The 25,179-nt window shown below is 41.1% G+C and overlaps 1 protein-coding gene across 1 annotated transcript in view; it reads left to right on the top strand.

Annotated features, from left to right (window-relative positions):
• POLQ (DNA polymerase theta) overlaps positions 1-18,493 on the top strand; it is a 53,398-nt gene extending 34,905 nt beyond the window's left edge. The window contains exons 19-30 of the mRNA XM_053933591.1: positions 746-986; positions 2,061-2,254; positions 4,013-4,150; positions 5,467-5,641; positions 6,085-6,220; positions 8,667-8,785; positions 9,373-9,557; positions 9,904-10,015; positions 11,576-11,700; positions 13,169-13,322; positions 15,072-15,187; positions 18,020-18,493. Coding sequence (XP_053789566.1) covers positions 746-986; positions 2,061-2,254; positions 4,013-4,150; positions 5,467-5,641; positions 6,085-6,220; positions 8,667-8,785; positions 9,373-9,557; positions 9,904-10,015; positions 11,576-11,700; positions 13,169-13,322; positions 15,072-15,187; positions 18,020-18,133 — 1,809 coding nt within the window. The 3' untranslated portion in view covers positions 18,134-18,493. The remainder of the gene's footprint in view (positions 1-745; positions 987-2,060; positions 2,255-4,012; positions 4,151-5,466; positions 5,642-6,084; positions 6,221-8,666; positions 8,786-9,372; positions 9,558-9,903; positions 10,016-11,575; positions 11,701-13,168; positions 13,323-15,071; positions 15,188-18,019) is intronic.
• Positions 18,494-25,179: the final 6,686 nt, after the last annotated feature.

Here is a 25,179-nt window from a genome sequence, read left to right as displayed (position 1 = left end):
GTTTTAGGATGAAATTGAAGAGCAGTAAAAGCATCTTGCCCTTCACTTTTCCATGTAATAGTCATACTCATGTTGGCTCATTTTAGTGACACAATGAATACACCCTCCCCAACCCCATATATATACATATGAGTTTTTACTTCTGCTTGCATGGCAGGGGTAATGTAGAAATCTGTGCTTCATCCTGTTTTGACACAAGAAATTGAAATGTACATATAAATGAATTTGCTTTGAAGACAGGGGTTTAAGCTTTACCAGGAGTAAAATAGTAAAATATCCCATGTAGAAATCTTGGCATTAGTCCTGTTCTGCAAAAGATAGGAGAGCTCAGCTTGGCTAATATTCTAGATCAATAGCAAGTTCTGATCTCTACAAAGTCATTTTTCAGATTAAACATGTTTTGATCCTGATTTTTGTATTTATTCCTTTTGAGTTAAGTTTTAATAAGTGAAAAGACACTTCAAGATGTGTTTATTTGACAGAGGATAAAGTTTTCAAACATACAGAAATAACTTTTCTTTTAGAAAGAAATAACTCTTTATTCTCACTCAAGAATTAAGCTCTTCAGTGACTTAGGCCTTCCTGAAGGTTTTTTGCTGAAATTATGTAACAAATTATTGCAGTTTACCTGCCAAATGAAGAAAAATAATATCCACTATAACCTTGAATTAACCCCTGGCTAAATATTTACATTTAATTATGTCTAAAAGGTAAAAATAGTCTCATAGAGGTCTCTCTTTTTAAGGTTGCATGTTGGCTGCTGGATTCTGGCTCCAAGGAACATACCCTTCACAGCATGGTGACCAACTTTCTCCCCAGTGAGCTGCCCCTCCTGGAAGGAGTGGGCACGGGCCAAGGGGTGCAGAGCCTGGGGCTGAGTGCCAGCAGAGACCAGTCTGGGCGGTACAGAGCAGCCATAGAGTCTGTGCTTGTCTTCAATGCCATGGACCAACTCCACAAGGAATTACAGAAGGAAAATCTGTCAGGTAAAGAGACATCCTCCACTTGGGGGCAAAGATGGAGGGTAAATACAGCTGTGCTGCCACAGGCTGAATGATCTGTGCAGAAGAGAGGCAGTTTGGAAGTTCTTATCTAAATATATTCTGTCAAAATGTTCATTTGTTAAAAGAAAAGAGGGAAATTCCCTTGAAAGCATATATATTCTGAAAAAAAATATTAAAATATAATTCTTATGTCCCAAATCTCCACCAGTTGCAGTGGTTAAGGCTGTAGCAGAGTCAATTCTCTAAATCAAGCAGATTTGTACCTCCCAGGTGACTGCCCTGGCCATTCTGAGGGACTTGTAGGTCTGTCTATGATTTCTAATGAGCATTTTCAAAAGTTTTTGGATTTTCTTGTCAGAATTAATTCCTAAAATCCTCAAATATTTTCTGAAGGAGATTTCTTGCTTTTTGGCCTGTCCATAGCGCATGATTTGTCATGTGTTTGTCATGGCATTGTGTCCATGGAACCCTTGTGATTCCATAGTGAATGAACCTATATGTTTGCACTAATAACTGCTGAGTGCTTGTGCTGTTTTAAAACAAGCCATCAAAAAAACCCCCAAAATATACTATTTGTGGTCATTATGATAGTTTCCCCTAAATTATATCCAGAGCCGAGGATTGTGGTCCAATCTCACTGAAGCATTTTATTACAAGTTTACCACATCATTTATGATTGTTACAGTTGAACCTTAGAACATTTTAAAAAGATGTGGGTGGTAGAATTAATGTGTATCAAGTTAGAAAGCCTTACGTTAAATATGTCTGCATTTTATAAGATGTTGATATACAGAAAGATATATTTTTTAGAAAAAAAAGAAGCTGCTTTCTTAAATACCTTCGTGATAAGAAGTGTTCCAGAACATCGTATTATGAAATATTTCTTATTCCAGAAACAAAAGTATTTAAATGAAATCTACAGTAAAAGATTTCAGTGTGTCAGAACATTTCAGTATTTTCAAAACTGAGGATTCTTTTTTTTTTTTTTTAATGAATGTGTTTATCTGCAGTTGATCTGTTTTATAAAAGATTTTCTTTGGTTTGTACTTACTACAGATGTATTTTCTAAAGTGGAGATGCCCACCCATTATTGCTTGGCTCTGCTGGAGCTGAATGGCATTGGTTTCAGCACAACAGCCTATGAAACCCAGAAACAGGTCATGCAGGCTAAACTGAGCCAGATTGAGACCAAGGCATATCAGCTGGCAGGGCACAGCTTCTCCTTGACCAGCCCTGATGACATTGCAGAGGTACATGAGGGTTGGAGTGGGAGGGGGGGAACTTCCCCAGAAGTTATCATCAAGAGCCTTTGGCTAAAATAAAATAAAAAAAAAATCTTAATGGGAAGAAGAAAAGTTCTTCACGGCATGAAGAAAATCCAAAATGCAAACCCAACTCTGCTTGAGAGTTCATTTATCCTCACTCTCATTGTGAGCTTGCTGCCCTGCAAGAGGCTGTGTCTCTCTTTCTTGTTACTGATCATTATGGTTTCTGCCAACTTTAGTAGAGATAAAGAAGGTAGAAGTGGAAATATGTATGTTGGAAATAAAAACCAAGTGAAAGTAAGCATGTGGTTTGTAAAGGACCATGGCCTCTCAGGGTGCATGAGATGATCTGCCAATTAAATGTTTTTTTGAGTATTTTGGATTAGTGGTACGGGACTGGAGAAGCTTTTTTGCAATGCCAGTGTCCCACACGTGAGATGTGATTTGGTGTCACGTAGTCTTGAGTCTAAGAAGAGTTGTACTGAAAAGTTGCATTGTTACCCTTACCCCTGTACAGGCATGAGCAAGGAGGAAAAACTGCTTTAAAAGTTTTGAATCAACTGCTGTCTGCTTTTAAGAACCTTTTAAGAACTGATATTTTTTAAAGTCTAAGAAACATATTTCTATGTAAAATAGCAATCCTTTCATTCCTGAAGAATTTCACTTATATTTTTTAATGTACATTATATGGAATAATTGAAATATATTAAAATTGCTGTGCATGGTTTTCTCCCTCTTCTCTTTTTTTTTTTTCTCCATATACTCTTTTCTTGCTGAGGGGCTGTACTTTAATATAAAGTAGTCAAAATCTGCAAGCAGCTATCAGTAATAGAAATTCTACAGAAATATTCCTTCTTTGTTGCAAATGTAGAAGTCTTGCTCAGTAACAGTAGTCTAAGTTAGAACTCCTGAAATAATGCTCGACTTCAGTTTCACTCTGCTTCATGGAAAAGGGGAAGTAAAGTTTTGTCTGAAATGCTGTTTTCTGAACTGCAGAAGCTTGTACCTCATGTGGAAATTTATTACCAATCATGCAAAGTACCTTGTATAATAGGTATAATAGAACTTTACCCTTCTAGTTTTGTGTCAAGTAAAGTTTTACAGAAGTAAAACTTCTGTGCCGTAAATGGGCAGGAGAAAAGCTATCTGTTCCCTTCTGCCAGCTGTGAAATCAAAGACAATAGCTGCTAAGTAGTGTATCATCCTACATGGAAACATAAAGTGAAAAATTAAGAGCTGTATTCTGTCTGTCACCAAATGAGCATATACTTATTTTTCTGGTTTTTGGCAATTTGTTAGAAAAACGAATATTCTAGCTATTCTGTAAAAGGTATTTTTGATCACCTCCTTCTGTGCATTCATATTGTTCTGAAGCCTGCTCCCTGCTAACTCTTTTTTTTCACCAATGTTCTTCCCACTTTCAGTCATCTGAACATTACATTTTATTACAGCTGACTGTCAGTAATAACCTCACTTATTGGATGGAGTTAATTACCTTTTCTAAAAACATACCTCTGAACTTAAACTTAGAGTGTTCAGAAAATGAGATTTTAAATTGCATTTCGTACTTAATTAAAATGAGGAGGAATGACTTTGATAGTTGGGATCTTTAATCAGCTTTTTAATTACCTGAAGCATTTGTACTATCCTTTGGCTGGAGCAAGCTGTTTAAGTGCTCAGTTGCTTTTGTTTTCTTCTGGGAGCAGTGTGCAGAAACTGATTTGAAATGCTGGCCTCTTTCAGGTGTTGTTCCTGGAGCTGAAGTTGCCACAAAATGGAGATGTGAAAGTCCAAGGGAACAAGAAAACCCTGGGTTACACCAGAAGAGCAACTGTTAAAGGAAACAGGGTCAGGTTAAGCAAGCAGTTCAGTACAACCAAGGTACAAGAAAATCTGTTTCTAGTCTGAAAGTAAATTTTAATTGCCTTTTGCTCCTCCAATTATCACTGGAAATTCAAACTGGGTTCTACCTTCTCTGTTAGCAGAGTTAGTGACTCCTACTCTCCTAAAGCTTGAGTGCAGTGAGGACATGCCTGTAAATAGCAGGCTTCAATAAGAGTAAATCAGGCCAGAATCTGATTTCCCAAATCACGTGTAAGACCAAAATAGCACAATAATTTTGTAAAGCCAGTAGCAGAAGAATTTTTCCACGTCAGCTTGAAAGATACTTAAATACCATGTTGACTAAATACAATACTTTCTCTTCCTGCTACTATCAAATCTGTATTTTTTGCTTCAGAGAATTTGTCTTCAGAATGGCTAATCTGATGGCTTATCAAATTTAGTATATCAGAAACTTGTATAATGTGAAGGCTATTGACATTCTTGCCAGTTGATAAATATTGTGGACCTGCATTAATACCAACTGCTGCAGGATAATGGGTGTTCTTGCCAGACAAGTGAAATTAACAGATATATATGTTCCTGTTTTCAGGACTCATTAATCTGTGCTGTTTTCTTAGTTTCCCCTTGTTCAGTGTAGTCTGTACTTGGAAGACAAGTATTGATTTCTGGAACTCAGGTGGCAGTGAAGCCATTGGGTGCAGTGGTGGTGGCAGAGCAGGGAGCAAGAAGCAAAGGGAGGATTTCCTCCTTTTGTGATGTGGAGGGAGGAGGCTGCAGCTGCCTGTGGCACACACAAAAAAATGTTATTTTGAGAAATGCCACTGTCTTTTGAAATTCTTGTTAGTTCCTTTATATTTCTGATTAAACTGAAAGGATTTGATTGCTAGTGATCAGCTTTGTCTTTCAAGGAACGTGGTTAAGGGCTTCACTTGGTGTTCCTAGTGAACACCAGATAGGAGAGAGCAGGGAGGAAAATATGCAAGAAGATGGAGGAGAAGCATTAAACCCGGACAAGAGGAGACAATGTAGGGGACCTATGGCAAGTGATGCTTTATTTCATCACTTCAGGTGGTTTATTGGTTGGTGCAGATTAACAGTGATGATGAGGGTGCAGAAGTCCAAAGAGAAGCGATTGTCTTCTCGTGGGTAATAAAACTGCAGCTGTGTCAGGTGGTGCTTTGATTACCCAGGTGTAGGTGGTATAAGTGGAGAGGATATTGATTTAATTTTAAGGCAGTGACACTGGAAGCTCACTGTTGGTGAAGGAGTCACTTTTTCCTGCAGAACAGTGAAAACTTTATTTATAAAATTTTAAAGGCCGTTGATTAGTTGTGCCCTTTTCTTCCCACAAGGATGTTTTGGAGAAATTAAAGACACTTCACCCATTGCCAGGGCTGATACTGGAATGGAGGAGGATCAACAACGCCATTACTAAAGTGGTGTTTCCACTACAGAGGGAGAAGCGATTGAATTCTGCACTGGGAATGGAAAGGATATATCCAGTTTCACAGACTCACACAGCTACAGGTGAACAAATGTGTGCAAATGCCTCAGTTCTTACTGGCTTTTTGTCTTTTTGTATGTGTGTGCAGCTTTTCTAAGATGAAAAGATAGGAAATCAAGCCCGTGCTCTGCTTCAACCAAAGATACTGGTACATCTATTTGACATATATCTGCATTAAAAAAACAGATGTGTTTAATATAGCTTTTGTGTTCACTGAGCAGTATTACTCATTTCTTGCACATATTACCATGTAAATCTCTGACTCCAGAACAGGTTATTAATGATACAGAAATGGGGAACCATCACAAGCCCATTAAACACAAATTACTTTTTAAAAATTTTCTCAGTGGTTATGTCCTCTCACTCTCCTGCCCATTGTATTTTGGAGATGCAGTGTGTGCAGCTGTATTGAATTAGAGAGACTCCTTTTGGACCCTTCCTTAGTTCTGCCCTATCTTGGTTTCAGGTCGAGTAAGCTTCACAGAGCCAAATATCCAGAATGTGCCAAGAGATTTTGAGATTGAAATGCCAACTGTGGTTGAAGAAAGCCCCCCCTCCCAAGCCCATGGAAATGTTAATTCTTGTGCTGCATTGGGGGGCAGGTAGGAGGATCTTGACAAAGCTTCTGTCTAATCTTAATGTGGTCGGGTTGTCAAATTTCTCTTTTCTGACTTCACCTGTGACTGCTGACGTGTCAGCGTGATTTGTTATTCAGTGTTTCTCTTACAGGGGAATAAATGCCTAAAAATCAGTGATACATGAAAGACATAATAATACTAACAGCATGTGGTTTCATGTAGCTATTTGCTTTCTTTTTGACGTTCCTTATGAAGCCCTTCAGTGAGATTAGCGTTACGTTCCCAGCTGTTCAATGGAAAGCCTGAGTGTGAAAATAACCAAACTGAAGTTAGGATCTGGTTTGACTTGCTAAGAACTACTCTGAAAGAGAATAGAATATTGTTGAAGAAGCAGAAGAAAATTCATTTGTTTTATGCTGTGTAGCTCCCTTTTTAAGGGAACAGGGTTGAACATATTTTTCATTCTTTGTTAATAATTTCATTTGTCATAGTGACCTACAGTAACTAGCAGGAAGCAGAGGAAGATTTCTAAATTTGGTTTCTCTTAACCAAATACCCTGTTTTCTATGATTCTACAATTCTACTTTGACAGCATTACATGCCAATGCCTGAACAGTTGTGTGGAAATCTAGTGAAACACCAACACTTTTGGCATCTACCTTGTGAGCTTTGAGGCTTCCTACTTGGTGGTGCTTTTCTGCCCTTTCAGTTTCTCTTTCCATTCAGGTTCTTGTCCCAGTTGTGTCACCTGAGTGACTTTTCTAAGCCTTTTTTCCCACAGCAAGATGTGAGAAATTTGAGAAGGTTTTTGCTTCTTCTCTCTGGCGCCTCCTACTATCATGTGTTTAACACCCTTGTGCCTTGGGAAAGTAATGAGAAGAGAACTTGGGAGTAGAAGCATCTTGTTCATCTCCATCTCAGAAGAACCAGGCATAGCCATGGAGGCAGGAATGTCATTCTGATATAAAGCTGTGGCAGTGCTCAGGCTTGCAGCAGCTTTTCAGGATGGTTGGGGAGTGTGCTGGTTTCTTGAGAGTCTTCCCTGTAGAGAAGAGCCCCTCAAAGGACTGGAGTGCCTGCCAGACTCTGAGAGGGCTGTTTCTCAGGCTGACTTTTCCTACATTTTCCTATATCCTTTAGTTAAGCAGCCCTGTGTTAGGAAGATGGGCAATCCTAAAGGCACAGAAATTACTGCTGGCACAAAAGAAATTGACATCCAGCCAAGTCTGATTGGCCTTCCAGACTTTGGTCCAAACTGTCTATTATCTTACAAACTACTATTGCTATTCTTTCCTCCTGTTGTAAGAAGCTTCTGACCAAAGGAGAGTTGCTAAATTAGGTCATAGTATAAAGCCCTTATACATTTAACTAAACCGAGAACCTATGCTGAACAATGTGATTTTCTGCAGTAGCCAGACATGCAATTGTTCCTCACCTTTATTTCTTTTGAAAATTTATTTCTGTGATTTTTGTGCATTCATCTTATTGATCCCTACCATGCCTGAAGAGCCAACATTTAAGAAGAAAAGGAAGTGCACAAGGGAGAGTTTGATGTTTTTTTCTGTGCTCTGCTGAAACTAGTCTTGATCTTAGAGATACCTTTTCATTTTGATAAAGAATTTGCTCAGATCCCTGATCCAGACATCAAGGACTTAAAAAGGCTTTTTGCCTTCCAGTGAAGAGCCCATTGGACTGTCTGGTAGACTGGTGCTGGTGGGAGAATGTGATGTGAATGGTGTCAGAGCTGTGCACTGTTCAGTGGATGTGCTCATGGATACAATTCCATCTGCAGCTACAAATGACTTGGTGAGACAGGAAACCTAAGCAGCCCTGAGAGGATGCAGAGCACATGGGTGACACTGTAAAGTTTTGGCCTCTCAGAAAGGAAAATTGAGCAGCTTTGGGGCACCTTTTCCCCTCAGTCTTTAGGGAGGAAACGTGCAGTGTGTTACGAGCACCTCTTCTGCGACTTCTGCTCTGTTTTTACAGGCTTACTTGTGAATGTGTGTGCATGTGCCTGAGGGTGATATTGGGGGGGATTTTTCTGCCTCTGGGCTGGTGTATGCATTCTGCAGAGTAGAATGATGTGGAGGGACTTGGCACTCAAGGTGAAGTGTTGAATTTTTAGGATTCATATGACTCCATTGTCTTTCTGGAATAAGCTCATCACAGATCTGGGGCCATTCATCTTACCGGTTTTAAAGCAGAACTATCCAATTTCTGAACTGAATCCTGAATGTACTAGGAAGATTTATCCCTAAATCTTTTTGGAATCAATAAATCCTTTTCAGGTATTTATGTGGTCTTTGTCCAGCTCCTCCATGGTCAAATTTGGGTATGGATTGTCCAGAAAAATGGAATAGAGGCCAGTGTCTCACTTGTTTTCACTAATTCATTGTGGTAAAATTGATTATGCATCTCTTAGTATTTTAGAAATTGGTGAAGGGCAGTCATTCCTTTTTTTCCACAGATGCAGAAAGCGTTCCAGTATTTTGCCTAATGGGCTAAAGGTTCAAGCTGCAAACAGATCCAGAGAAAGAGGAATACCATTTTCTGTTAGCATGAGGCATGCTTTTGTTCCTTTCCCAGGTAATACCCAGGTCCTGCTCTGGAATTGTTAAGTATATGGTTAGCAAAAAAATCCCAGATATGATGAAGGTTTAAGGATTGATAACAGTATATATGTGTCTAAGCAGTCTACTTGGAAAACTAGTGCAGTAGTTAGCATGCCTTCAAAATTATTCACATGACTGTAAAAGAGAGAGTTTCAGTTGGACAAAGTATTTAAATGATATCATTCACATGTTCAGACTTTCATTTCCTCTTTAAGAATACCTGTTTTTAAAAGAGGTAGCTAAGACAGCTCTTAATACACAAATTGCACTCTACCTAGTGTTCTTTCTATTCAAATGTCAGTTCCCACATTGCCTGCTCTATCTTATACACATGGACAGATACTTGTTTACATGGTTTTGATGGATTCTAAATGTGCTAGATGTAAAGCATGCAGGCCTGAGCACTGGGGAAACAGACAAGAATTTGTCTTGATAGAAATTGCTGTGAAAAACTCTCAGAGCAGAAGATAAAGGACGGGTTCAATCCTTCTTGCTGGGAAGTTGGATGGAATATTGGAGTAATTTATGAAATAATGCTTTCTGATAACTTTTTGAATTCAGGTGGCTTAATCTTGGCTGCTGATTACTCTCAGCTGGAACTGAGGATCCTCGCTCATTTGTCTTGTGACTGTCGCCTCATTCAAGCCTTGAATGGTGGTATCGATGTCTTTAAAAGCATTGCAGCAGAATGGAAAATGATCGATCCCGAAACTGTTGGAGAAAGGACAAGGCAACAAGCTAAGCAGGTAATTTTAGGCAAAAGATCACAGCAGCTTTCTGGGCAGGAAGATTCAGTGTTCAACACGTAGCAGTATGTTTTTCTGTTTGAGTTAGGCCATGATTGTTCAGTAATTGCTTCGTCCGTCCTCCCACTCTCAGTACGTTGCAACTGAAGCTGTCGGAGATTTTTTGGGGGGGATGAGGGTGGAGAAAAGCAGCATGAATGGTTTGGACTTAGAGGGGCTCTCCCATCTTGAATACTTGCCCTTGTTTCCATATACTTGTCTTCCAGTGGATCACATTTTGTTTTGGCTCTGCTTTCTCTGCGTGGCTGACCAAACGGTTGCGATTCTTCACCCTTTCCTCTGGCAGATCTGCTATGGAATCATCTATGGAATAGGAGCAAAATCTTTAGGCGAGCAGATGGGGATTGATGAAAATGAAGCTGCCAATTACATTGAATCCTTCAAATCGAGATACACAGGTTTGGATATGGCTGTGTGGTGGTGGTGGTTGTTGTTTTTAATCCCTTCTCTCCATGTCTTTCCAAATCCTAAATTTGTCTCAACCTACTACTTGTATCCCTTGAAAATGCTTTTCATTTTGAAAATGTCCAGTGCATGAATGCAGCAGTTTGATACTCTGTAAAGTTTTACTCTACTCTGGTTTTATTCACCTTTATGACTTTGTTCTTTACTTATTACAACAATTTTTTTTGTTGTTTTAATTAATTAATAAGCCCTGAGGAGTAATTTCAAAGCTCTTCAGTTTCTGAATGAGAAACATGCTTTTCCTTATAAAAACACAGCTTCAAATGATATGCTGTGACAACTTTAGACCTTGCTTCTTATCATTTTTAAATATAACCATTTCTTTCTTCTGCTTTTGTCTTCTGCTTTCATGGAGTTTTAAACTGTTTTACATATTACCATTTAATTTTTATCCAGCTGCTCAGAGTAGCTCTCCCATGTTTTGTAAAAAGACATGGCTGTGTTTCTAATAAGCATGTTAATTTTTAGGGAAGATGTAGAGAGAATAGAGCTGCAGTCAGAAAAAGAATGGAGGGCAAATGGGACAAGAGGCAGCTAGCTCTAGTCATAGGACTTGAAAATGAGCTGGAAAATTATGTTCTGAAGATTTAGGGTTTGTTTCTTTAGAAGACATATGCAGAAAAATGGTTTCCTGTTAAGATTCTCTTTAGTCTCCATTAATTTCTGAATAGTCTCTCCTTTGTGACCGCTAGGAATGAATTCCTGCCTCCTCTCTCTCGGCACGTATGTGTGCATACAAACTGAAGTGTACCTTATATTGTAACTTCACTTCTCGAGGGTTTTCACTTGCTAGGTGTTGCCAGGCTGACTACTAAATTACATACCTCATGAATTGACTTATGCTGTCAGTCTTGATTTTGAATAGGTCCTTTTACATTTTATATTTTGTAAACATGGAAAGAAACTGTCTGAAGTTAACTTTTCCCACTTTAGTACAGTTGTTACCTGAACTTGCAGTGCAAGTTCCTCTTCCCTCTCTCACCATTCTTTGACCTAAGTTTCTTTTTAACACTCTTGGTGGATTTGCTCCTTCCCTTGCAAAGTGCAGGTGGGTGATTTTATTTCATCCTAGAATCTGAAGGGACAAAGCCTGAAGTCAGGCAGCTTGAGGCATCAAGGGCTCTGGCTTCTGCTTTCAATTTACTCCCTCCCTACTACTTGTCTTTCCAGTGTTGGTCCAGGTTCTGACCTCTCCATTATCAATAATACACATTTGACCCTATGTGCCTGGGCACTGTGCAGGATGGACTTCCCACCTCCTTGTGCACAGCCAGATATCCTGACACTGTGCACTCTCTTCCACCTCAAAAGTCTTAATAGGTTTTGCAGCAGAGCTGAATGAGTGATCGTATGCCTTTGTCCACTGATGGGGTCTGGGAAATTTAAAGGATTTCCTTTGTGCTGTTTGGCTGCCCCAGACTGCTTTCAGTGACCCCACTGAGAAGTCAGTACAGAACATCAGCTGTATTACAGACAACTTTCTCCTTTCACAGGGGTTCAGAAATTCTTGAGGGAGACAGTGCGGAGCTGCAGGAGGGATGGGTTTGTGCAGACCATCCTGGGGAGACGGCGCTACCTGCCAGCTATCAAAGATCCAAATCCCTACAGTAAAGCTCATGTATGTTGAGTGCTGTGCCTTTTTTAAATTCTTTTTTAGTTTTATTTTTAAAATGCCAGTTTTCTTTGTGTAGCCATGTCTGCAGTTTTACAAGGTTTGCAAGCCATCTTAGTCATGACCTTCCACTTCTTGCTTAGTTCATTGTTCCCTCAGTCATTCTCTGAGTAACAGAGCTTTTGTCATGGCCTGTTTGACATAACTCTTCTGTGACTGGGTGTGCAGTTGTCATCACTGTGCTAACCTCACTTCAGAACTCCCACGTTGGAGCTGGAGTGAGTAATTTATTGAAATTGATGGACATGATTTTAAAAAGCCTCCACACAGGGGTACACTTTAACTCTTCAGGATGAGTTGCTCCCACTCAGTAGTCTTTGTATATTACATGCTGTCAGCACTTGAACAAGAAAGGGCATTTAAGACCTATATTTTTGGGTATTTGTTACTTTTCTTATTTTCCCTGAAAGGAAAGTTGCTTAGATAAATATTTACTTAGTATACACCTTCGCATTAGCATAATTTTTTTTCCAGGTAATTTTGGACACTTCTCCCATAGACTCTACTTCCGTAAGAGTAAATTGACTCCCTAGGGAGATGTTTCTGTGGGGAGGAAGCATTATACTTCTCAGTAGGAAGCTGGATCAAGTTGTGTGGAATTAAAGACTAAAGTAGAAGAGGAAGTGGGGGAGTTTGTACTCCAAAGAGTTGACAGGAAAACAAGGAGGCTTTCAAAACACTTTTGAAAATAAAGGACAATTTGATCTGAAAAATACTTCAGCAGGAAGCTTTCTAGATGCATCTTCTGTCCAAATTTGATTTGGTTTTTAAAATCATATTAAAGACCAGTTAATGAATTATCTTCACTTTCATTTCAGCATCCTCGTAGTTCTTTGCACGTTTCAGCTCTAAGCAAAGAAAGAAGAAACTTTGTATACAGCTTTCTTGTCTGAGCAGGGGATTAGTAGAGAAGTTGCTTGTGTTGAAAAAAAATGGTGGTCTGGTGTGTTTTTGTACAGCTGTAATGCTCTGGCAGTCAGGATTTAGTGTGGCAGACCATATTGTTAGTCCATGAAGTCCAGTTTCTTGCCTTCAGTTGTCCATCCCTTATGGCTTTGAAGATAGGCAGAAATGTCTTGTGATGCTTGGATTAACTGAGATTTTTCCTCTCTCCTTGAACCTGTTACCATGGGTATAGGCTTCTCCTTCTTGTGGATTGTGACTCTTGCAGATTATTACTCTTGATATTCATTAATTTTAAATTTGTGGAATTTTGTCAGGTGCCTGTAGAAATTTTGTGTCTGAAGCTAGCCTATAATGTTTCTTTTTCTCAGGTAGATAGAACAAGCTCTTTATTTGGAATTTTTACTCTGTGTATATCTGGCCATGTATTTATTATTTTTAATTAAGTACATGTGACATGTTGGATTTGATTTTTTGGGGGTGAGTTTTGAGAACAACTATCTCTCTTCAGGCAGAACGCCAGGCTGTGAATACAACTGTTCAGGGATCTGCTGCAGATATTGTCAAAACAGCCACTGTGAACATTCAGAGACGCCTGGAAGCTTTCTCCTCTGTGTTCAAGTCCCATGGACATCTGGAAAGCTCCTTCCAGAGAGATAAAACTGGTATGGTTGCCTTCTTTGCACACTGGAGCAAGATTTTCAGTGTTACTAATGTTAAATTAAAAAAAAAAAAAAAAGCCTGAAAAAAGAATTAGTGCTTTTGGGCCTAGAGGTGGGAGAAGTTTTATTTTCTGACAGTGTTCAGTCTGTGTTTAAGAGGCAAAAAAGTCATCAGGAAGGAGAAAAAATGTCTGCTCAACAAACTAAAAGAAATGTGACCAGAACAGAGACTCCAATTACCTCAGAGCAGATCTTGCAAAGGTTGGCAGGGAGAGTTCATGTGTGATGTGGTCTGTGATGCCACTACAGAATTGTTTAGAAGTAGGAAGAAGGAGCTGAGCAGACACTCTGGCTTCAGAGGCAGTGAAAAAATTGAGTAGGGTGACTCCTGGTTCCAAAAATACATTTTTTGGTTAGAATTAAGTTTGGAATTTGTTGGCTGGAATTTGATGTACAGAGACTTCACAAGAGTATTATATGAAGCACTTATCAGCATAAGTTTTTTTTCTGGCTGCAGATAGCAAAGCTGTGCTGGGGTGCTCATTCCCAGAGGAATGCCACAAAGACTTTTTTTAGCTTAATGTAGATGGTGTTTTGCTCATCAGGTGTATTTTAGGAAGACTACTTAAGAAATGGAGAGCTGTATTTCTTTGATAGTTCTTATGCTTCAATTGAAACATGAAGCTATCTTAATATGAAGAGTCTGATTTGGAAAATAAATAATTAATTGCCAAACCTCTAAAAATGTGTCAGGGAGTTTATTTTGGAGAGACCAGATTCAGAGGTCAGCTAGGAGTAGAAGGCACGAGCTTGGCAGAGCTTCCCACCTCTCCTAGGAGCAGAAGCTACTGACTTTTGGCCAGTGTAATTGTAGGGAGGTGAGTAGATGCATTTGTGACAGTTTTCCCCTGCTCTGATACTGTTTCAAGAACGGGAAGGAATTCTTTTTCAGCAAGTTAGAGATGCCTGTGCCATCAGAGGAGCGTCCTGCATCATGTGGCTGCTTCAACATTGCTGCTCAGTGTGAGGCTTGTGTGAGCAACTGATGATGGCTTGAAACCCTCCCTGTGAACTGAAGTCCTCCTGTTAGTTAACCTGAGAAATAAATAACTTTTGAGTCTCTGTGTGTGAGGTGGTGTTTGTTTATTTTAAAACACCAACAGCTCTTACCATTGAAGGGTTTGTTTTATTTTTTGTCAGGGAAGGCCCACCAGGATCTTGGCTTTGTCAGCAGCTTACTTGTTTATTCAATAACTGCTCTTTTCTTCCTTCCTCAGTTATACTCAGGAGCTACAGTTTCAGAAATTGCATTTTGCAGGGGGCTGACTGCTTTCTTAAACTAGCCATTAAAATGTTTGTGGAAGAAAAGCAGAATCCTAACTCATTGGCAGAGAGAATGTTGTAAACCAGCTTCTGATTAAACTTTGCACGATTTCGTTTAAAATTTACTTTCAAAACAGATGGTTCAGGAGACACAACTGTCTATTGCTTCTGTTCTGATTCATGTCTTTATAATGTAAGGCTGAAATGTATATGTCTAAAATACTTTTCATTAACATTTTTTTCCTCAGTAGCTGTGCAAATATTGATAGAATAGCCATGATTTGTGGTTTTGTCTGTAGGCACAAGCTTTTTAATTTTCAAGGTCCTCACATTCTTTTTCTCAGCATTAGGAATTTGCAAAGGTTTTTGATACAAGAAACACACTTTTGTATGATGGTGCCTAACAAACTCTGCTCTTCACCTGTGTAGGAAGGCTGTCGAGGAGGAGAAACACAGGGATGTTACATCCCATCAGAGGAGGCTTCTTTATCCTCCAGCTGCACGATGAGCTCCTCTATGAAGTTGCAGAGGATGATATCATCCAGGTACAGTCCTGCAGTTCCTCTTTCAGCTCTGCTGTGTTACTCTATTTCAAACAAGCCTTCCTTCTAGGAGCTCACATTCTCTTCCCTGGATCTCCCCTCCCTGGGTGCAGGAAGGGCTGTGAAAACAAAGTTCAGTTGGATGAAAAAAACATGTTTGCATGCTTGATCCCTTGATTTTTGGGTTCAAGCCATCCCCATGGCTGAAGTTCATGTGTGCTTTGTTGCTTGTAACAGCAATTCATGCAACTTCTCTGTGAGGCTTGATGAGTGAAGTGGCTTAGTATTGTTGACAGGTGTAGGGGGAAGTGTTTCCTCATCTGGAGGTATTTTTGCCTTCCTGTTTGTGCTCTGGTGCCTAACTCAGAACATGCATTGTAACAGCTGTGGTTTGTACTCTGTGCAGGGAAAGGAGGATTCTCTCCTTTTGGTACTTGTTTCCTAACTCCCTACCTACTTATCTTCTTGGCAGGAGCATTGTGGTGCTGGTTGGCAGCGGGGTAGGTACAAGGAATGTGCTCTGTGGTTTTTAAGTGCCCTTAATGTCTGTGTGTGTGCTTCTCCCCCTGAAGGCACTCCTGGGCTTGGGCACAGGGGAGTCTCTCAGGGGCAGGTGTTTGAGCTGGATGTTGGCAGCTCAGTGTTTCCTAAGTCCTGAGCACGAACACAGGGAGGCTCCCAGGCTGTGCTTCCATATCTTGGAGTACCTTTCTTCCACTTCTGCACAGGCACATCTCTGATGACAAAAGGCCATGTCCTGATGGCAAGCAGTAACTCCTAGTCTGACAAAGCTTTCAGCAGTGCTGACTGGCCTGAGCATGCATGTATATAGTAATAAATATGTGCTAATAAAAATATGAAGAACATAAGTGAGTATATTTATTAATAATATTGATGTGTTCATGTAAGTAAAAACAAAAGGTTTGATATTTTTGTCTTGAATCTCAGCTCAAGCTTTTTCTCATTTTGCCAGCTTTGTTCAGACATCTGCTGCTTCAATCTAGGCAGGCTGTTTTTGAGACAAAAAGGCTCATAATATTCTTCCTGTAGAAGACTGAAATCGCCTGAGTATAGGCTTTAACACCTTTAGATACTGACTCCTGTTGATCATGGTGTTCCCAGGAGAACTGGGGACAAGTGAATGGATTTGTTTTTTATTTATTGTATTCTATTTATTTCATTAACTATCTCAACTTCAAGAGTAATTATTACCAGCTTTTCTAACTCCCTTCAGATGTATTTCTCCATAGATTTTTTTGGGCAGTTGCTTAAACCAGCAGGTTTTCCTGTCTGCCCTGCAGCACAGCTGCTGTCCCTGGTTCTGGGTGCAGCAGCCCTAATCAGATGTTCTTTGCTGGTGCCATGTACTGGACTTGTGACCATGCTCAGAGAATCTCCTGTATGGTTCATGTTTCTTTTGATCTGCTGGGCCCCAAACTTGATCAAGGCTGGAGTGGTTTGAATAGAATGGAAAATTGATTTGTGTGTCATGCAAGTGACATTTTCTATGTTCCAGCCTTTCATTTCCTTGTTTTCTCACAGCAACGTGCCTTGCTTAGGCCCTGTTCAGTTTTGAATCTCTGATAACCCCGATTTTTTCCTACCCAGGCAGTTATTTTTCATTCTATTTTTGAACAGTAGATTATTTCTGTCCTAATTCTCTACCCTGCTTCTTTCTATTCTGTACTTGTCTGTGCTGAATTACATCCTATTTCAAAGCACTTTTCTAGGTTATCAAGATCATTTTGAAATGCAGTATGTGGGGGCTTAGGGGTTTGGAAGACAGATCTTCCCCTAGTTCTTCATGCTGTTGTAAAGTCTTGTGCTCTGATCTCCTTAAGTCCCCTCCTCCATTCCCCAGAAAAAAACTATGGAGGAATTTCTATGGTGGCTACCTGTCAGGAAATTAGGAAAAAACATGGAAGAGTCAGACAGCTTGAATAGTTTCTCTGCTGCCAGGGTGGCTTCTAGCTGAGCTGAGGAATCACCATAACTTCAAAGCCTCTTTTCACTCTGCTGTGGAAAGGTTCGTGGGATGGGTGTGGATTGAAAGATTCATTCAAATAAGCAATCCAGGACAGGCTGGATTCTGCATAGGTCTTGGGGGAGGAAAGGGGGTACCTTTGTCCAGGGCAGGCTTTTATAGTCAGGAGAAAAAAAATCCAGTCTCTTGTAATCCAAACTGCTGTAGAAAGAAATAATTTCTGGTTTCCTAACTGTGTATAGAAATGAGTGTTTTCTTAGGAATACTTTTGGAGTGCAGAGAACAGTTACCTCATCTATTTACTAGAGGGCAGGAGTTGCCTTAACTAAATAGTGAGGGAGAACCTGGGCAGTATTTGTAGCACCCACATGGAATGTGACCTGCTTTCCCAGAGGTTTATAATTTGTGTTTTACGGAGTGCTTTTCAAGCTGGCACAACATGGAGGAGCCACCGTTCTTTGCTCCTGGCAAATTTGTTTTGTGTCTTGCCTTCAGTACCTTGAAGTTTTCAGAACACACTCCAGGAGACACTTAAGAGTTGTGCAGCTGAGTGAAAGATGAGACTCTTCAGGATCTCAGGTGTTTAACAGAAAGTTAATCTTGGCCCCTTTTTTGAGGAGTCTTAAACACTGCAGAACCAGTCACAGCTCTGTGCTGCATAAAATCTCACTGGCTTTATACAGTTTCTCCATTCATAAGCACTAATCAGGATTTGGTTGCATTCCCATCAGTGGTAAATCAGTGCAAATAAATGCAGGATAGGATTCCAGGTGCTTGTCTGCCCCAGCTATTGACAGAAACCCAGAGCACTGAAGCTATCTGTGTGTCTGACGCCTGATGTTTTCTTTTAGGTTGCTCAGATTGTGAAACATGAGATGGAAAACGCCATCAAACTCTCAGTGAAACTGAATGTTAAAGTGAAAATTGGCCCCAGCTGGGGAGACCTGCAGGACCTGGACCAGTGAGAGTGCTGTGTGACTTTCCAATTGTGGGAGGCAGCAGGCACCATGGACTGGGCAGGGTGAAGGCCTGGGATCACCTGCTGGCGGTGTGATCCTCCTGTGCTGTGTTTCTACTGGCAGGGTACCAAGCTGCCTTCTGAAAAGTGTGGTGGAAGTTGGTATGAACTCACCAAGCCAAACCATCCAGAGCTCAGTCAGAGCACTGAAGCGTGTTTAAACAGTGAAATTATTAATTGTTAAAAAAAGGATATTTAAATTGATTCTGTCAAGGGTGCTTGATCTTGTATAAACCCCCAAAGCCTAATGAATTTATTACATATGACATGAGCTGGATTGCGTTATTAAAACAAGGTGCAAACATAATTTGGCAGTGCCTGTGTATAATTGTCTAGGGCAAAAAAAGTCATTGTGATTGCACTTGATAGAGAATTTTGCAGGCCTTTGCCAGGATTATCTTGTACTGGATTCTGCTGATGACACTCAGGCGCTGAAGTGGCTTTACAGTTGGCTGGATTTCTCACTGAGCAGCTGTACAGCGTTCACAGTGAGTGGAATCTATGCTTGGTTGGCCTCTGGCTTTTAAGAAAGCATTTTGGTGACTGACTGATGTCATTCATCCTACTGCTGCCTTGCAAACTGGCCTCGAGAGGAATATTGTTTGGAATCTCTTAGAGTTAATACAAAATCACCAGCAGAAACATTTTAAAGAATGAAGCTCAATGAATTGGTTAAAAACTTCATGGCAATGCATATTTTTGTGAAGAAGAAAACTATCTCAGTCTGGCCAGCTGACATGGGCAGCCTTGTTGGTGTTTGAGGTCTGGTGTGCTTGAGAGGAATCATTACATTGTAGTGGGTGACCTGTGGTTCTTCCTTCAGAGACCATTCTTCTAAGGAAGCCTCACACCTGCCTGCTGGCAGCCCCACTAAAACCTGCTCAGATTTCCCCCATTCTTTGCCTCAGTGTCTTTGGCTCTGACCCTACGATCACTCAGAAAGTTTTCCTGGGAGTTTGGGCTTGTCAAGCTGAGCCAGGATCAGATCCTTCAAAAGAAGGGGCAAGGAAGGAGCTTGCAGGGAATTAATCTGCCACTATTTGGCATCACTCTCCCCACTAATACCTTCTGGTTTGGCTAAATCTCACATCACAAGTTTTCATTTCCCTTCCAGACAGCTGTGATGGCTACACAAGTTCAGCTGCTTTTGTTAACTTCACACAATGCCTGACCTTGAATTCTGTAATTTTCATCGCCTAGCCCTTGTATCTTATAAGAAAGGGAGGACAAGTGCCTCCTGTCATCTTCCTTATGCCTCTAATTATTGTATCATGTCTTTTTCTGCAGTTCCTCCCTAATGTAATCAATCTCCATCTTTCCATTATTGCCTCCTGTGAGAAGTTTTCAAGCCCCTAATTATCCTTTCATTTCTGAACTTCTCCTGGGTCCTTTTTAAGCAGTGTACTTTTGAAGTTGCTTTTTCAGCCTGATCTGAGAGGATGCACACTTGGCTTTCAGCAGCCTGAGAGGGGGCTCGGGATCGTTAACTTCAGATGTGGTGCTTTTGGCAGGGCTGTTATCCTGACATCAGAAGTAGCCAGCACTGAGGGCTGGAGAACACAGGGAGCATTCAAAGATGTTAATGGGGCCTCCTCACAAAGGGCTGCATCCCAAACTCTGATCCACCACCTGCCTCTTGTGCAGCAGAACAGACACGTGGCACTGAGCCAGAGCCCCAGATGAGGCTTCCTTGACTGCCCTTCTCAGCACTGTCTTGGCCTTTTTTCCTCTTCTGTATTCCATCTTACACTGAGATATTTTTGTTTTCTTCCTGCCTGTTCTATGCCATTACTTTCTTCGACACCTGTCACCTGATGGCTGAGCTCTTTATCCACAGCATTGTCTTTTTTCTTACTTTATTAAAGCTTTTGTTATTAACATATCCAAGCCTCGGCACCCTGGTGCCCGACCATTTGTGTGCTCTGCCTGTGAAGATGCTGGCTTGGACTCATTATCAATTCACATGGCCTAATGATTTCCTGGCCTGGGTGTCCTGCAGTGACATACCTGTGCTGTATTCTAGGCCTCACTGGGGCTGCTGTCATTTGGGCTGCTTGTTCTTTGGTACATTACAATATTTCCCTCCCACACACTGTCTTCAGAATTTCTAAAGGATGGATCTCACACGTATTTCTCAGCAAGCTCTCTAGAAGGGGGTGATGCTAATCAGTAAAGGGATTAACATGTACCCAAACTTATTTTGACTAACAAACTCGATGGGCTCATTTTAATTAAGCAGTAATTTGGAGCAAATGAGAAGATAAGAGGTAGCCACTGTGGCATTTGAGTCGTGTTACTAGGACTGGCTCTGAGCTGTTTTCTGATTGCTGCTATTTACATTCCTCAATTTTGATTAGAATTTAACTCTTAGTGAGACTGAGCAGTGGAAGCAGAAGAGGGCTAAGTCAGGTAGCAGAGGCACTGTCCAGAACTGCAGAAAAGGGTTTATGTGGTTTTCTGAAGGTGGTAAGAAGGAGCCTGGCTGCTCACATTACTTACCTGGTTTTGCCTGTGGGCTCCTTTCCCCTCACCTCTGATTGACTGAGGACATTTTATTAATTCAGGACCTGATAACCCGAGTGCCGGTTAGTCTCAGTCTCTATAGTCAGGATGGGATGCATCTGGTAGTGTTTGTTCCTCAGCTTGTTTGTGTGTTTCTCCCTTCAGCCCATGCCAGCCTCCTGTCAGCTGGCACAAGGACAGATGAATGCTGCGGAAGGGGTAAGAGTTCTGTTTGTTACAACTGTTGATAGCCTTGTCCCTTGGTGCACACAGAATTCCTACTGCAGCCCAGCCCTGCAGTGCCCTTGCCTGGCTCCTGCACCAGCAGGGATGTGTCTGCCTTCCAAAAGTAATCCAGTTGGGATGCAGTCCTGGCAAACAGCTGTAGTCACTGGGAGTGCCTTTTGTGCACATGATGGGGACCTGTGGGACCCAGCTCCTCACAGGGAGAATCTATCCCCTGGGGCTGCTGAGCAGCCTGGTCTGGTTGGTTCCCATCTGCTTTCTGCTCAAAATGACTCAAATGTACATTCAGCTGGCTACTGGTACGGGGCAGAACTTGCCCAGTATTGGTAGCAGGAACTCACACCCTTGATGTTTGTTGCAGCCTCTTGGTCCTTTTCCTCACAGGCAGACCACAAGCTTGTTTTGCCTTGGTTTTCTGCTGCAGCTTTCCTTTTCTCCTTGGCTACTGGAAGCAGTGACAGGCAGGTGACAAATAATGACAGTGGTAATCTGATCTGCTTTGGTCCTTTTGCTTTTCTCCCGTGCTGCTTGCATTTCATGGAGAGAGTTGTACATAGCTGACAAGAGGGAGAGGAGAGCTCAGCACCTTTGCCTGACATTTGGAGCTTCTCCTGGCAGAGCAATTCAGACGTGCTGCAGGGAAGAGCCCTTACACAGCGCTCGCTCCTGCCCTTCCCAGAGCTCCATCTGTGGGTAGCTGCGTTCACCCTGAAGTGGGAGTGATGGGAAGGGCTCTTGGTTGGCTGGTAGCCCTGGTCCAAGGCTGGTAATGTTCCCGGGGCTGGTATGGCAGTTAGGAGCCCCATGTGAGCTCCCTGCAAGTTCCCCGGCATGGAGCATGGGAACATCAGCTGGGCATGGGTTCTGTCCTGGCAGGAGCTGCTGGAGGAAGGGAGGCGACCATCCCCACCCCAGCAACAACCACGACTGCAATTTTTGTATTCCTGAATGAGAAGGGTAAACTCCAAACAAAGGCTTTACACAAACCATGCACCTTTGAAATACTATAAAGAATGTAGGGATAGAAGTTGGAAAAAAAAAAGAGATTACACCAACTAGTATCAATTCTTTCCTTTATTTTCTTTCCCTCTGTTGTGTTTTTTTTTTTTTTTTTTTAACTTTATTTTTTGGTTGTTAATGGGGGCTTGAGACAGCCTCACTTTAAGATGCCTTAGCTTTGTGATACTGATTTAGGAGACCTGTGGAAACAGGACTTGGTTAGCACAGGAGTGTGTGCTTCACCCCAGCCCAGCCTTCGTTCTGAGAGACAGGTAATGACTCGTCAACAAACCACACACATACTCAGCCCACATTTCCTTGACACTGAATCTGAATATTTGTTGCTATTTAAAAAAAGTACAATGTTTGATTTGTTGATTTAATCACAAAACAAAACACATGAATGGAAACACTCATTTACGTGGCTATTGCTTATACACCTAAGAGGAAGAGTTGACTACAGATGTCCACACACAGTTCCTTCATGAGAGAGAGTGTGCTCTTACCAGAGCCTTCCAAGGCAAAAAACCATTCAAGACTGAAATAAGCTGTGCTTGAATTCACCTTTGGGCTATGGGGAAGGATGGATGGGGCAGGGCCCAGGCTATTTGAGGGGCATAATTAACCAAAAACTGGGGCTTTGCCTGTGCTGCAACACACACAGTTTATATATGAAGGAGGCCTGAGGATGGAAGCAGCTCTGAAGTGATTTCTATTGGAAAAAAGAGAAGCTTTCTATGCCCACCTGCATTATGCATGCACTGTGGTGTGAAAGGGATTCTGGAAAAGGAGTATAAACTGATTTAGAGGAGGGTTTATGTGATAATTTTATATAATACATGTAGTAAATAGAGTATTTTTGTTACACATTTTTGTAACAATCCTGGCTTGTACTGTGGGGAATGACTAATTGATGTAGATAGTGGAACTGTAGAACTGTAAAAAAACTTAAACCCCCTCCCCCCCAGGTAATTATAGAAAACAAAACCTGATTCTCAAAATTTCAATTGTCATGTCTTTTAATTCAAGGTTTGCAACTGAAGTTAAAGCTCTAGGAATGGATTTAATTTTTTTATTAATAAATAAAGTAGCTTGTACTTCATTGAAGACTTGCCAACTCTGCAGACTTATAAATAATCTAATTTAATGCATTTTTTTCTGTCTATCTACAGCACTAGACATAAAATTACAAACATCTAGTCAAACCCAAAGATGTGTGTGCTGTTGGAAGTTCTGTGTAACTGGTTTTGGATGTGACTGTGACAGAGCTCCTGGAGAGAAGAATGTGAGAGAACAAAGTATCTAAATGAACAACGACCATTTTGAATGGAACCAATATGTCCAGCCAATCTGGCCTGGTGTAGCTGAGGATTGCGAGGCTGAACAGACATCTAAGCTTGGGATTTTGCTTGAGGTGGTGCTGTCTGAGTGGGAAAGGTAAAAGCACAGAAAGATTTCAACATTCAGTGACAGCCAATGTCCTTGATTTTCCTCCAGCCAGTCACAGTCCTCCAGTCTTTCTCAGAGTCAGGTGCTGTGCTCCTCGCTGGGAGTGCTGCAGCTTCATGCCTGTCACTGACAGCCCTGAGCAGCATTCAGGGCAAGCCTTGCAAAAATCCCACACTCCCCCTCATTTCACAATAAATCACCCAGGCAAGAGTTTTTCCTCCCTCACTGAACTTTTTAAGTGATGGTAAATCTTGATAGAAAGCATTTAACAGTGTGCACTAACAAACTTATACAACATATACATTACATATATATATTATATATATAGAATGTTCTATATACAAACATATACAACTTTTTAGATCTCTACAGACTACAAGAAAATTGATAATTATAGTCACAAGTGGTGAACTTAATAGAAATTGTAATTGGTAACTGTCTGGAAATATGTAAAACATGTAAGAGTGGAAAGCTGTGACCTGAAGGGGAGTACTAAAGAAAAGTTGCTTAAAAGTTTAGTATTAAAAATTGTAAGTTTGAGGGCTGCTAAATTCTCATTTCTCTGTTGCATAAAAATGCAAATGGAAGTCTAATGGCAGGTTTTTTTTTTCATCCTGGTATTAAAGTAGAGACTGTTGGCAGCCAGAGTCAGTTTGGCCTTGTGTACAAGACTTGTTGAGGACACTTTGGGTGAGCTGCAGTGATCGGCAGTCAGAAGTTGCTCTTAAATTTTCTTCAAAGAGCCCATGATTCCAATTAGCCTCTGGGGTTGCTTCTGACTGCCACACACCAGGGCAGAATGGAAAATAAGCTGGCTGCTGGACATTTTGAATGCTGCCCCAAATGATTTTGTTGCCCAGAGACCAGCAGGTTTGGATTACAGGCCAGAGCACAGGCCCAGTGAATACAGGTTTGAATTGAAGATCAAATTGCTATAATGGTCTCCTTTATTTCTCATCCTCGATGCCTGGTTAGAGCAGTGCTTCCTCACAGGCACAAGTGGCTACTTCTGTGACCCAGCCCTGGAAGGAATTCCCCAACCCAGTTCCTGTTGGCATCAGATTGGCAAGTTTGGCTTATCCTTACACACATACACACAGAGAAATCCTCTTGGGTGCTGGACAACTCCAATTCCTTAGGTCTCAGTAGAAGCCCAGGCACTGCTCAGGCTTTGACCTTTTTCCATGTAAGTTTCTACAGTTCTGACACCATAGAGCAGTTTCTCCTATGCCAGAGAAACTTGTGGAGTCTCATTCCAAGTTGAGCTAGACCTGTCAGGGCCATCATTTTGATTTTGGCTACAGCAAAATGTAAAAATCCTGTAAATCATGCAATTCTGTTCTGCTACAATAGGAATTTAAATTTAAATAGGAATTTAAAACTTAACACCTCAAATCTCTTCCAACCCTTTTACTTGTGCAGAGGACCAATTGTGAGGCCAGACTTGTGGATGGTAAAACTTCCTGGGCTATATTTTATGGTAGGTAAAGGAAGGAGAAGGAAAAGATGTCTTTGAGAGGGATCATCTGAACACTGATGATATAAACACCAGTGAAATTAAGGTCTAGGTGGGAGTGGGATGGTGCCTGTCTCCATCAGTGTCCATCAGGAGTCCTTGAAGAGACAGGAGATGTTACACTTCTTCAAAAGAAAAATTTTAAAGGCTGTTTTCCCAGCTTTTCCTCACTTTCTTTTTTTTCTAATTTGAAACTATGTCCAGACACATGAAAACAAGCCTTCAGTGCCTTGTTTCCAAGCCAATCTTGGAAAAATTTCTAACCTAAGAGTTGACCTGTG

The sequence above is a fragment of the Vidua chalybeata genome, chromosome 2 (genome assembly GCF_026979565.1).
Source record: "Vidua chalybeata isolate OUT-0048 chromosome 2, bVidCha1 merged haplotype, whole genome shotgun sequence".
Lineage (NCBI taxonomy): Eukaryota > Metazoa > Chordata > Aves > Passeriformes > Viduidae > Vidua > Vidua chalybeata.
This window is presented reverse-complemented; position numbering and strand designations above follow the sequence as displayed.